The following is a 14,425-nucleotide window of genomic DNA, read 5'->3' as shown; positions in this document are numbered from 1 at the left end:
ATTTTCATGATGAGAGCGATGAGGCTCCGCCTCCACTGTCTCCCCTGACTGCACATCACTGTTCACCAAGTAAGAAATTGAAACCCCACTTAATTACTTAGTTTGGTAATGAAATGTCTGCAAGCAAACAAACAAGTTTAGAGAACATAAACAGAAACCTCTTTAAACAAGAGAGGAGGAATTGTTAAGAGAAGCTTTAGGCCAGTGGTCCCCATCCTTTCCATCTTTGTGGACTGGTAACGGTGATGGTAGGGGGAGGGAAGAGTGGGGATGATTCTGTGCAGGCAGGGGGCATGTGCTCACCCACCACTTGCACGGCCCAGTTCTGAATGGGTTGCAAACTGCTACCAGGCTGCAGCCCAGGGATGAGGGACTCCTGCTTTAGGCCATGTTGTATTGAAAGCTAAAAACATGTTAGAGTAGGAGGGGCAGGTTCATACAATTTAAATGAAATAATGCACGTCTATTTTTATTATGCATTTTGCTGGATGGTTATGTCTCTTTTGTCTGGGAATCTCAAGCGGAAGACTAACTAGTTTTGAAAACAATGAAACTCACTCTGTATATATTTACAAGTAAATCTGAATGTCAAGTCAGCTTTAAATAGCTAGCTAATGCTATTTTTTATTGCATTTTTGTAAGCCACCTTGAATATTCATGCAAGTAAAATTGCAAGATATAAATAAAATCAATAAAAAGGAAAATGTATGGATGATGCTTCTTTGAATACATGCTATGCAAAAACAGTCAGGGCCTCTGAAAGCTGGGACACGGCAACCGTCATAAATGTGAATCAGTGGTCAAGCATTCAAATGTAACATGTAACATGACCATGGAGTTGCTTCAATGGTCGCAAATGTGAAAAGCCACTTTTTTCAGTGCTGTTATAACTTGGAACAGTCACTAAATGAACTGTTGTAAGTAGAGGACTACCTGTACTGATATTTAATTTATTTATGGTGATGTTTCCCAACAGTAGCATTCCATAGTATTCTGTTAACCAAATGGTTTTTTTTAAAATCCCTTTTAAAATTTGCAATTTTAAAATCTGCTCCAAATAAGAAAGAAAACCTTTTAGAACAGAATCAGAAGTCTCACCAAAGGTTGTAATAGAGAGGAGCAATGAGAAAAAAATAATTACTTTCCATTGCAGTAATAGAAGTTTCGTATTAAATCAATCAAATCTTTATTATAATCATAGACGGGGTGGGCTTTACGGGTTCGCCCGGGTTCAGGAGAACCTATCGCTAACGTTATGGCTAGTTCGGAGAACCTCCAAATACCACCCCTGGTTGGCCCTTGCCCCTTCCACCCCTCCCCTCCCAGGAGTCTCCACATGGCCCCTTTTGGATGCTAGGTAAGTGCAGGGCCCATGTGGAGACTCAGGGAGGGGGGAAACGAGCCTCCTGGAAGTTCCGGAAGGTTAGAAATAGGCCCATATCCAGCCTCCGGAGCCTGGGGGAGGCAGTTTTCACTCTCCCAGAGGGTCGAGGGAAAGCCTCCAGAGCCCAGGGAAGGCGAACCCTGCCCCCCCCTGTGGTGCAGGAGGCTGACTAGGCCACGCCCACCATCGCGACGCCCACCCGCAACCAGACAGAGAATCCGTTGCTGAAATTTTTGAAGCCCAGCCCTGATCATAGACCAGAATAAGAAAGGTGGAATACAAACATTAAACCAGAGTTTTCTGTATGATGAAAAACATTGTGGAATACAAGCTACACTAATTTGCATACTAATTTACAGTAGCATCGTAATGTGCATTCTAATTTTCAGTAGCACTTTTGAATTTGTTTGGCTTACACTCTGCCTATCTACTGCACTAAGTATTTAAAGTAGTTCCCTAAAAGATATTCCTTAGTAAGTCCTTGGGGTATTGAGGATTGTGGGTTAACTCTAGATGTGCCACCAGTAACATTTGTAGTTTAATGATCAGAGTTTTAGCAGCTGTATAACCTCAAATAATGGTTAGTTATGTCACTATGATCAAAGTGATGGTCCACAGTAACTTAACAATCAAATACATCCAAACCAACAGAAACGAATGTACAGTAATATTCCCTATTTGTCCATTTCAGTTTCTCATTTGTCAAAAGGGATTGCAAATGATGATTAAATATGGAGTGAAAAAAGACATACATAAAGGAATTTGTATCTAAATGAGCCATAGAGAATTTATGTCTATGGAGATTCTCAGTCATGCAGGTCACGGTTATCCCAAGGATGCTTTTTCAAAAGGCAACTGGACTTTGTTTTTTCCATACATACTTTTTTTTTAAAAAAACCTACATTATAACTCTATGTTCTTTGATTTTGTTTTGTAGCCCAGATCATCCTGAAAACATCATTACAAATGGAGTATTGGTGGTAATCATGATTTATTTTTAAAGTGATTTTCTAAAGTGATTGAATCCTCATCACCCATTAGAGAGCAAGAGGGAAACCACAGGATGGTTTACCTGTTGCAACAATGTTGTATGTACTGCAATCTATGTGTCAGAAATATGTGACTCAGAATAAGAGTATAATTATGGCTATTTCATTGTCATGTGTCACAAACACTGTTATGCATTGGATATCCTATCCACAGTTGTTTAAAAAAATAAGGTAATTTTTAAATTAATGAATCAGGCAGCTTACTCCAACTCATCGGGCATCCACTGGGTCCAACAGCCTTAGTCATAGTATAAAGGTTCAGGATGAGTATTGTCTTGTGACAGAACCATAGCTTAGCAACATAGCACAGGTTTTGCCTGTGCAAAATGCAAAGATCTCATGTCTAATCCATAGCATCTGTGATGGAATGTGCAATTGGATGATTGGGAAAATGTTGACAATACCTCCGTGGTTTCTCAGGGATGAGGCACATTCTAGAAAGGTGCCCTAAACAAGATACTTCATAGTCCTGAACTGGATGTTAGAGGGAGAAAAAGGTTCTGGGTAGCCACACCGTAGAATTTGCCCGGAAGTATCTAGTCTGGTGAGATTTTGTCAATTAGATATAAACAAATAAAGAAATGGACTTGACTGAATCTATGTCCTTAGGCTTAGTCTGACAGTACCTCCACTTAAGGTAGCAAGTGATACGGAGATGAGAGACCAGTGATTGCTAATCAGAATAGGCAATATAAGAGTAGAATAACAATTAATCTGACCTGGTATAAAACAGGCTCCTTTGCCCAAGGTGTATAGTATTAAATCTCAGGAATTATGTGTCTATTCATGTTATGAGATCGCTTCTAGTGTCATAAAGCTTGGGAACATGCAAAGTTACCAACTGATTTACAGGGTTCTGAGGAGCATAGACATACCATATCTAGGCTGAAAAATCTGGATGAACACTAGATGGCAGCAAAGAGACATAAAATCTCTAATTCTCAACTGCTAACATTTTTACAGCCTGGAGGAGGCACCACCTATAGATCACTATAGAAGTGTCATGTATGCAGCGATTGATGTTTTGGATGGTGGTAACACATTTTTAAAGTATTTCCATTATTACCCACAAATATGTGGGTCATACTAATAAACTTATCTATGTAGTCATGAATCTATGATTCCAATTTTTTGAGAGAAATAGAAGAAAGAAACAGGAAATTGGAGGAGCAAAAATCAATAGATATTTTTTAAACATAGAAATATATCAGAGTTTTTCTGATATAGAAGTATATCAGACGAAAAGAGAGTAGCTGGAAAGTTAGAAACTTAGTAGGGTTAGTAGGGTCGAGTCAAGATTCTTGTATTAGTTTGAATAACAAAATTGGATTCTTGACCAAAGAATCTTTGTGTAACTGATATCCATTGTTTTTACAGTCACGTGAAGTTTCATGTCTGGAAGTCAGAGTGGATACGGAGAAACTGAAGCAACAATTCACAAGTGAGGTCATTGCATTATGAATTGGATTTGCCTGGGTTGCTTTGGGTTAGAACGAGGAAGGCTAAGATGCTAAATGACTGTGATGGTGAACCTATGGTATGTGTGCCATAGATGGCACGCAGAGCCATATCTGCCAGCACACAAGCCTTCAGCTCCAGCATGCATCGTTTCAGAATTTCTGGTAGGCCTGTTGGGACCATTTTTCACCCTTCGCAGGCTCCTAAGGCTTTCCTGGAGCCTGGGGAGGGCAAAAACAGCCTCCCCCGGATCCCCAGAGGAAATACCAAGCTCAGTTTAGAGGCAAGCAGTGTGGCACGCGTGGGGGGGGAGTGTGTGTGTGGGAGCTGTGCACACATGTGCATGTGGGGGTGCGCTTTGCATTGTGGGTGCTGGCAGGCATGTGCCCTATTGTGCGCACACGCTCGCATTTTTGGCCCCCAACAACAAAAAGGTTAGCCATCACTGCTATATGAGATGGGCGGCATATAGGTTTAATAGATAAATAAGTAAAAAATGATTCTATAGTTATTTCAGCTTTCAATGGATGCATTCAGAACTGTATAGCATGCTACAGTGTATGGATTTATTTTATAGCTCATTGTCCTTACCTGAATACAAACAATAACTCCTAAGCCCACTCTGAAGATATTCTCATTTCTTACCACATGCAATACCTCTGAAATGACACGGATACTGACAAAATGTCATTTCTGAGGCATTGAGAGAAAATGTGGTGCTTGCCAGTATGCTGATTTGGACCTCTGTCATTGCAAATAGGGTGAACCACTTTCTTCAAGAAAGATCATATACACAAACTCCTCTGCCATTTGTGAAGGTAAAACCCCCTTCAGGGGATGATTTGTGTTTTGAGAAACTGCTCTTGAACTCAGAAAAATATGACTTTTGTTTCCTTTGTTTATTTCTCATGAGATGCTTCCCGTCTTACATTTTAAAAAAAGTTGTTAAAAGAAATGAATTTGCCTTGAAAATGCAGATTAGCAGCACATAAATTTGGTTTACTCTAAATTTCTGGGAGTCTTATTAGTGGAAGCCTAGAAACAGTTATTATTAATATTATTTGTTTTTTTTTCTATCCACGCAGAAGGTGATTTAACCCTTACAGTCAAGGGTTCTTTTGAAGAAACACAGAAGATTTCATTGGGTCCTGATTCCAGTCAGAGTAGTAGTGACATCATTCAATTTCATTATATCAAGAATCATCAGTCAAATCTGGAGATCACATTACCTACAAAAATATGTTGGTCAAAGGTATCGTTACCATGGATAGTACTGCTTCAATGGTTATCTGGCTGAAATAAATGAAGAAGGAAATGTTTTGACAAATTCTGTTACCCTGATTTAATGTTTCTTAACCTCAGCAACTTTAAGTGGTGTGGACTTCATCTTAAAGCTATTGAAGTTGAGAATCTCCGCCCTGAACCCACTTGCTGAATTTGATTTGTTAGATTGAGAAAAAAGGACTAATTGTTTTCAAGGTTTTTCTAGGACAGTTCTTTCCCAATTTGACTCAGGGACAAAGGTTCCAAAATACAATCTTCATTTTTGCACCACTTTTTAAGTTTAAGTTTATAACCTTGTCCACATGACTAGGGAACCAACTACTCTCTATTACAACTTGCAAATATTGCACAATCTATTCGTGAGAGCTAGGGCATCTTTTTAAGTAGATTTGGAGAAAGTGAATTAAGCTGCTAGAGAGAGCAAAAGCTGGGAAAATTCTGACTGCAGAAGTAAATGCTGGTTGCGCCCTTCAGAAATGTCATTTATTTTTTATAATTTAAAAAATCTATCATCTATCTATCTATCTATCTATCTATCTATCTATCTATCTATCTATCTATCATCTATCATCCATCCATCCATCTATCATCCATCCATCCATCCATCCATCCATCCATCCATCCATCCATCCATCTATCTATCTATCTATCTATCTATCTATCTATCTATCTATCTATCTATCTATCATCTATCTATCTATCTATCTAATATTAATCTGTGTTTCAGCATGTAACATTTATGTATTAAATGTTCACAACTTGTCTTCTTTTAAGTGCTTATATATATATGTATCTATTTAGCTGGCTTCATTGGAAGGAAAGTCAACTGTGATTTTGCCTTTGACTGAACTTCCTTTACAAGAGAAAATAATGCTTGGAGAGGTGAGCTCTTTTTCTTAATGGAAATGATGCATGAATTTAAATTAGAATTGAGGAACTATGGAATATGGCAGTTCAGAGAGGGATTTATAGATAAATGGAAATAAATGTATATTCACACACATACTCCACCACTCAGAACCTGTGTTCACACTTTGGGGATCCCCTGGACTCCTGACTGCCAACATATACATATAAACATATACACTTATTTTGAAATAGGTTTTATTGAGTAAGTATGTATGTATATATTTACAGTATCTATACGCTGCCTCAACTCCTATGGACTTGAACCACCGAAACTCTATGCCTACAATTGTAGACTGCTCTGCCTCTAAAGTTATACTTTCTGGGTTCCTAATAATTGTTTCAAAAGAAGTCCCATAAAACACAAAAAACAACTACAGAAGGGGAATGACTTTGTGAATAGAAAATCTGTTGTTAACATCAGATATAATTTCAACTGTATATTAGACCTAAAACGTAAATTGATTTAATAACAAGATTGGGTTGTTCTTTATCGTTCCTTAATTACAAAGACATAGAATAGTGAATGATATGCCTGATAATCTGTTTATTCCCTTGATTTTCAGAATGAATCTTTTGATCTACACGTGAAGACAAAAGAATGGTAGAATATCAGCTTTTTAAGATAATAAAGGAGCAACATCTTACATAATTTTATTTTAAAATAAGATTCTCTGATTTTTATTCAAGGAAAATTAATTTTAATGAGACTTAATACTTAAACCCTATTGAAATTAAGTATGCAAAGCTAGTAATGTCATTAAGTTTCAAAATTCCTAATATAAAAAAATGGTGATCTATTATTTTACCCTACTGCAACTGATTTCTGAGCAGTCTGAATATTTTTTTAACATACAATGAAAATCCACTTCCATTGCTGTATCTTCCATTCATTTTGAATATCCTTCATCCTTGATGGATATTCATTTTGAATATCCTTCATCCTTGAAGTGCTACTGTATATGCCAGTTGACTGATGAGGTAACCATTATACCCCTGATTCACATTTGCCTTCCTGTGCTAACAATTCAAGCTCATTTTGTTTCCTTTCTCACTCTGAGCATTCAATGCCAGACAATAAAAGACAATTATAAACAATATGAAACTGCATCCAGTTTTGGTAACCACATTACAAAAAGATGTTGAGACATTGGAAATAGTGCAGAGAAGATCAATTAAGAGGTTGAAAGGCCTGGAGACTAAAACATATGAAGAACGTTTGCAGGATTTGGGTATGGCTAGTTTAGAGAAAAAAAGGGTCAGGGGTGATATTATAGTAGTGTTCCAGTATTTGAGGAGCTGCCACAAAGAGGAGGGGAGTGTCAACTTATTTTCCAAAGCACTAGAGGGCCAGACAATAAACAACAGATGGAAACTAATCAAGGAGAAAAGCAAGCTAGAACTAAGGAGAAACTTCCTAACAGTGAGAACAATTAACCAGTGGAAAAGCTTGCCTTCAGAAGTTGTGGGTGTTTCATCACTGGAGACTGCACAGCCATTTGCAGGAATGGTATAGAGCAGGGATTGGACTAGAATACCTCCAAGTTCCCGCCCAGCTGCATTCTGATTAGATTAAAGCCATGAAATCAATAAACCATGTTCTCCCTGTCTTTTCTAATTGTACAGTGTAAGAGGGCCTACTGTAGTAACACTTCAAACTTCTTTTGCAAAACACAATCCTTTATCTGATGTTTGTACTCCGGAGGCTTGTTTTTCTCTTTTCCAACTCCACAAGGTTTTACCAGTCCCATCATGTAGATAATCCTAATCATATTTTGAGAAACAAAAAAGATCTTTAGTCATTCAGCTGTAGTATTTTTCTTTCCTTTTCTAGTCCTCTTCCATGGACAGGAAGTTTGGATAGAAAAAAACAAACACCTGTGTTCTTGACCTTCCTCTTAGATGATCCACGGAAGTTCTTCCTAGCAATGTTACATGCCCCCACATGAATTGGGAGAAGGATAATTTTATTTATTCAATTACTTTCTGTAGCTTCCCATATCAACCAGTGACTTGCTTCTTCAGTTCTTTTACTGAAGCTCTTGTTTTAAATCAGAACATAAATATAAGTTCAGAGGTTTCGTTCAATTTCATCTCTGTTTCTTAAAGTGCCATTAGTCTAAGTCTTTATTTCTTTTTCCTTTTTCATATTCTCATTTTACTAAGCTTTGCCTTAAGAATACTTGTTTAAGATTGCCCTTGAACAGAGGTGGACTTCAGATAATTTAACAACTGGTTCGCCTAGTGCAGAACCAAAAATGTGAGCCCGCGCACACAGGCCAATTTAATGCGCACAGCTTCCAGCACAACTTCTTGGCAGCCGCGTAGAGCGGGTGAGGCGCAGAAATCAGCTGGGCTGCATGGGTGGGGCGAGTGAGCCAGAGAGTGAGCTATATAGGTTTGGATAGTGTTGGTGGGTTGGCCCAGCTGGTGGTCAGAACTATCAGTTCGCCCAAACTGGTCCGAACCGGCAGCAGCCCACCTCTGCCCTTGAACTCCCATCTGCTAGATCCAAGGGAGAAACACCTCTTAGAGTTCTCTGTTCATTCTTTCTGAAAATTGGATGCTTTATATTTACAGCCTTTGCTTTCTTAGCAAGAAATAGTCACTGACTCATTGGTGGGCAATCAACATTTCTCAGATGCAGCCTTTGTAATCATCCACTGTTAAGGAATTGAGCTTCCTTCCCCCATACCTGAACACACCACGTAACTTCTGTGATCATTTCCCTGCTGTTGTTACACTCTGACATTTCAAGAGGTCTGGAAATCCTAAATATTTAGTTTCCATCTCAATTTGTTGTTTTGCACATATTGTAAAAGTGGAAACTACAGTAATATAATAATATCTAAAGCAGATTCCATTTCTTTATGAATTCTAGTTAAGAATTCCTTCTTAAAATGCCTGCTTAATAGTAAATGTAAAACCATTTTACCATAAAGGTAAAAAGATTTGAGATTGACTTATCTCTCTGCCAGCTCATCCTAGTATCTCTTTTTTGCTGTTCCAAAACATTGGACTTACTTACTTACTTACTTACTTACTTACTTACTTACTTACTTACTTACTTACTTACAATCACCTCTGGGTAGCTCCCGATCAATATACATAATGTATATGTACTATTGATCTTTCAGGATAAACTCCAGTCATAAGATGACAACTGTGGTAACAAAACATTAAGCAATTAATAAAAATATTAATATTTAAATTGCTACAAAATCCATGTTTATTCTTACGCCACAAACTATTGCGGTTATACTTCTGTAAATAAACAGTATGATAATCTGAAGACTGTTTTGTTAGTTGATATGTTAATAGAGGATGGATTGCAAAATATAAATTATTATATTTCAGGCCTAAAGAACTAGATGAGCGCTTAGGGTATGATTTGTGTGCAGAGGAACAAGATTTCCTAAGGAAGAGAAAGAAATATGTTGCTGCTGCCCTCAGGAAGATTCTTGGGAGGAAAGAACTGAAAGATGATGAGGTAGGTCAAGCAGGGACATATCCACTTTATTTATTTGTTTATTTATTTATTTTGTCAAACATGTATGAGATAACAGGTATAAGTATAAACATGGATGTGAACACAGGAAATGGGTACGAATAAATGGGGCAGTAGGATAGGGACGGTAGGCACACAGGTGCGCTTATGCACGCCCCCTTACAGACCTCTTAGGAATGGGGTGAAGTCCACAGTAAACAGTTTAAGGTTAAAGATATGGGGGTTTGATGATGTAGCAACATAGTCAGGTAGTGCATTCCAGGCATTGACCATTCTGTTGCTAAAGTCATATGTTTTGCATTTGAGTTTGGAGCGGTTTACCTCAAGTGTATCTATTGTTTTCCCATGTATTATTGCAGTTGAAGCTGAAGTAGTCATTGACAGGTAGGACGCTGTAGCAGCCAATTTTGTTAACTACTCTTAGGTCAGACCTTAATCGGCATAGTTCTAGGTTGTCCAAGCCCAAAATTTCAAGCCTATTGTGAACAGAGGAGTGGAGTACTCTTCTTGTGAAAATCTCTAAACTCGCTCAATTGTATTTAGTTTTTTACTTTGTTTTATTGCCCCAATAAATTTAGAGCAAATTGCTAATACTGTTTATTAATTAGCATAATATATTCTGTGGCAAATTGCCATTAACAGCTAAAACACCCTTCTGCAGATTCAGCAATGCCAAACATTAACGGGTGTGTAGAGAGAAGTGAAGAATAAAGGAGAGATGCCAATAAGAAGGATATAGTGTTTCTTCTTTCAACTTGAAGAAAATAAGTTAGTCATCTTGGCTGCTAAAAGCATAATTTGAATATCAACTTATTTTTACAACTGAGTTCAAATGGTGTCAAAATTAGGTGAATTGGGTAGACAATTGCTCAGAATGTCTACAGGGAAAGGACAACCTCTACAACAGTTTCTCCAGGGTAGGACACCTCTTTTGTTAGGGTCCTCAATCCTCGCTCAACCACTACCCTTTTCAGTGATCATTTGAAGGTATAAGGACCTTACGATTGGACCTCATATGACTGTTTCAGAGTCTCCATAGTCATGATTAGGATATGGTTGCTTTGGAACTGGTAGGCATTTATGCCATCTCTGCATCCCATGGCCAAGTGTTCATCAGTTGTATCAGTGGCGGGATTCAAATTCTTTCACTACCAGTTCTGTGGGCGTGGCTTGGTGGGCATGGCATGGCTTGGTGGGCATTGTTTGGTGGGTGTGGCAGGGGAAGGATACTGTAAAATCTCCATTCCCTCTCCACTACAGGGGAAAGTTACTGCAAAATTCCCATTTCCTCCTGATCAGCTGGGACTCAGGAGGCAGAGAATAGATGGAGGCAGGCCCAGTCAGAGGTGGTATTTATCAGTTCTCTGAACTCCTCAAAATTCCCGCTACCAGTTCTTCAGAATTGGTCAGAACCTGCTGAATACCATCTCTGAGTTGTATGCTTCACATCTGGCTTCTGAGAAGCAAAGTCAATGAAGAATCTAGCAGTAAAAATCACAAGTCACGGTCATGTGATGTCACACTTAGCAACTGTGTTGTTAACTATAGTACTATCGCTGAAAAAAGCTTCATAGCACAAATTCTTTTTTGATGTCTCGCTTTTGGTGCTAATTGAAATATGGGAAGCTAAGGAAGCTGCCAGGATTGACAGGCAATGTAGAGGTTGCTGGAGAGATGATTGTTCAATGAAGAATACGGCATTCACATGCACCCCTATGCAACCTCATAATTAAGTAGGTAGGAGGAACACCACCCTCCATTCATAAACATTCTCCAATGTACAAGCATTTATTTACCTTTCCAATAAATCTCAAGTAACATTTCTTTGATCAACTTGAATGAGAACTGATAGGAAAAAAAATACAAGAGCATTTTCCTGTATAATTTCTGTCAATGCCTACAATGAGAACTTGCCTATGGTACATCGGCTCAACCTTCTCAATTTTAAGATTTTTTTTCTCCTGGAGCAATGACTAGCAGCTTACTATTTGTCTCACTCATCCCTTTGGCGCTCAATAGGTACCAGTATTAGCAGTAATGACAACTGGTGGTGGAACCAGATCCTTTACAGCAATGTATGGAAGCCTTCTGGGTTTGCAGAAACTGAATCTCTTGGACTGTATTACATACCTTACAGGTTTATCTGGCACAACATGGTAAGGAGGATTTTCTTTTCATTTACTATGTTTCGTGACCCGTCCATTATATAGTGTATGTGGCATTACAATGTCATGGAACAGAACAACATGTAAGACAAGGATTTTAAAACTTTGCATCCACAGTCCCCCAAATGACATATGAATTTATATCCCCTCCACCTTTTTCATGAATAAAACTACTGATTTAATTGGGATGGGTTTGGGCAAGAAATAAATATAATTTTTTTACTTTAAAATTATTTTAAAATAAATGTAACTAAATTTTAATCTACTTATCAAATGAACAATACTAGAAACTTACAGTTTCACAAATAATGTTTCATTGGAATTATCCCCCCACCCCTCTACTAGTTAGAATTACAGTTAAAAACAATTTGTAGTTGAGATGGATGTGCTACACGATTCTTAGTGTAAAACTGGAAAATATTCTTAGGGGCAAAATATTCAGTAGAGAACCAATCACCTATTTCTCACAGCATCTTCTCTTAATGATGGCTTTCCTTTCCCCCTCCCATCAAATTTAATGGCCCAATAGGGGATCTATGGAAAAACCAAAGTACTGAAATTTCAGTATAATTGATCACTATTATCAATTTAAATAAAAAGTACTGACACTCAATACTGGGACGTGGTGGCTTAGTAGTTAAGACGCTGAGCTTGTTGATCAGAAAGATCAGCAGTTTGGCAGTTCGAATCCCTACCGGCGCATAACAGAGTGAGTTCCCTTTACTTGTCTCAGCTTCTGCCAACCTAGCAGTTCGAAAGCATGTAAAATTGCAAGTAGAAAAATAGGGACCACCTTTGGTGGGAAGGTAACAGCATTCTGTGCACTTTTGGCATTCAGTCATACTGGCCACATGATCACAGAGAAGTCTTCGGACAGCACTGGCTCTTCGGCAGAGATGAGCACCGCCCCCTAGAGTCGGGAATGAGTAGCACACATGTGTGAGGAAAACCTTTACCTATGACACTCAAAGGACAATGTTATGTGGCATTTCAGATACTATACTTTGAATGCTGCACTTTCCATGTGGGAAGCCCTGGATCACTGTCCCCATTTCTCAGAAAGCCCTCTTGAGGAAGGAAAGCAGGGGAATATGATTGTATATTATTATTAATATTATTGTAGCCCAAATTATATTTAAACTGAGCAGTAGTGTCACTGTTTCTGAAAGTAAGGTTTCTATGCTGTTAGTTCCGTGCTACTCTTACATTTTATCATTATTATTTTCAATAAAAACTTAGGACTATGTGTAAATTATATGAAGATCCTGACTGGTCACAGAAGTACCTGGAAGAAGCCATTAACAAAGCCCGAAGACAAGTGATCAAATCTAAATTTAACTGTTTTTCCACTGATAAATTGAAGTATTATTATGATGAGCTTAGTCAAAAAATCAAAGAAGGACATAGCACTTCCTTTATAGACCTCTGGGGCCTCATCATTGAGTCCATGTTTCATGATGAGGTAATAAGCCTTCATATTAATTAATTGGGAGATATACGCAATGGATATATGCTTTGAAAAAGAAGTAGCCTAATAGGAAAGTCCTTCTTCATATACTGCAGGGTTGTCAAACTCCTGGCCTATGGCTTATGCTTCACCTGCTGGCCACCCCACCCCCATTTTAGCAAAGAGGAAAAAAGGTCCGATACGTCACATGATGTATTGTGAAGATGTGTGTTTGACACCCCTAATATTCTGTACAATTGTTTATGGAAATTAGTTAATCCATGTCACAAGCTGGGAGGGTTCTCAAAGTCCATAATAACAAATATATAAAAGATTCATCTCTCAGCAATTATTAGCCACATATACTTATGTTCAGGATTAAACATTGCATGCGTGGGCAGTGAGAGAAGGCAGTGACCTAAACAATCTGCTTTTGGACAACCTGGAAATATTTGCTTTTTGTAGGAACTAGAATGTTTTGTTAGATGATCTTTACACTTGCATAGCAAGGCTCTTCTAGTGTTTTTACATGAGGGTTAACACATATAAGTTCCTATACACTGGTAATTCCCCTACTCCACGCCATCTTGCTTATGGTATAGCAAACAGAGAAGGACTCTATGTATCCTTGTTATGTTAAATTCAGAGTGAGTCTTCTAATAAAACCTGGACATCTGTGGACACCTGCTGATCAACATACATATTTTTCTCCCTCTGTTCAAAGAAAGACAATCACACCCTTTCTGATCAGCGCATGGCCTTGAATGAAGGTCAGAATCCTTTCCCTATTTATTTGGCAGTCAACCTAAAAGACAACTACAGTGCTCAAGATTTTAAAGGTAATGCTGTATTAAATGAACTCTGATATGTATTGAGTCATATTATTCTGTATTAACATTTTGATTGTTTAATACTAAAATGTAGATAGGTGAGAATTTTTGCACCTTAGAAGGGAACAAATTCTCAGAGAAGGGAACAAGTTCCTAGAGTAGAATAAAATTCCCACTCCCAGGGCAAAGCAAATAAAAAAAAAAAAACAGCTTATGTCCTTTGGTTAATTTTGTAATTGGAAATGTCTAGGACCATGATGGTGAATGTATGGCACGCATGCCAGAGGTGGCATGCAGAGCCCTCTCTGTGGGCATGCATGCTGTCGCCAGCTGGTCTTCTGGTTTCTGACATGCCGGCCAACTGGTCTTCACGGGCACTGGAGCGCTAGGAAAC

General features: G+C 38.3%; 1 protein-coding gene across 1 annotated transcript in view; it reads left to right on the top strand.

Annotated features, from left to right (window-relative positions):
• Positions 1–14,425, top strand: part of LOC309393747 (cytosolic phospholipase A2 epsilon-like) — a gene marked incomplete at its 3' end in the record, with an annotated part of 51,985 nt that overhangs the window by 26,419 nt on the left and 11,141 nt on the right. The window contains exons 7-15 of the mRNA XM_081956242.1: positions 2,322–2,364; positions 3,811–3,874; positions 4,977–5,143; positions 5,977–6,057; positions 6,648–6,685; positions 9,439–9,571; positions 11,609–11,745; positions 12,994–13,216; positions 13,926–14,040. Of these exons, the coding sequence (XP_081812368.1) occupies positions 2,322–2,364; positions 3,811–3,874; positions 4,977–5,143; positions 5,977–6,057; positions 6,648–6,685; positions 9,439–9,571; positions 11,609–11,745; positions 12,994–13,216; positions 13,926–14,040 (1,001 nt within the window). The remainder of the gene's footprint in view (positions 1–2,321; positions 2,365–3,810; positions 3,875–4,976; positions 5,144–5,976; positions 6,058–6,647; positions 6,686–9,438; positions 9,572–11,608; positions 11,746–12,993; positions 13,217–13,925; positions 14,041–14,425) is intronic.

This window comes from Natrix helvetica, assembly GCF_964273705.1.
Source record: "Natrix helvetica genome assembly, chromosome: 1".
NCBI lineage: Eukaryota > Metazoa > Chordata > Lepidosauria > Squamata > Natricidae > Natrix > Natrix helvetica.
The sequence above is the reverse complement of the archived record's forward strand: the minus strand, read 5'-3'. Positions and strand labels throughout refer to the sequence as shown.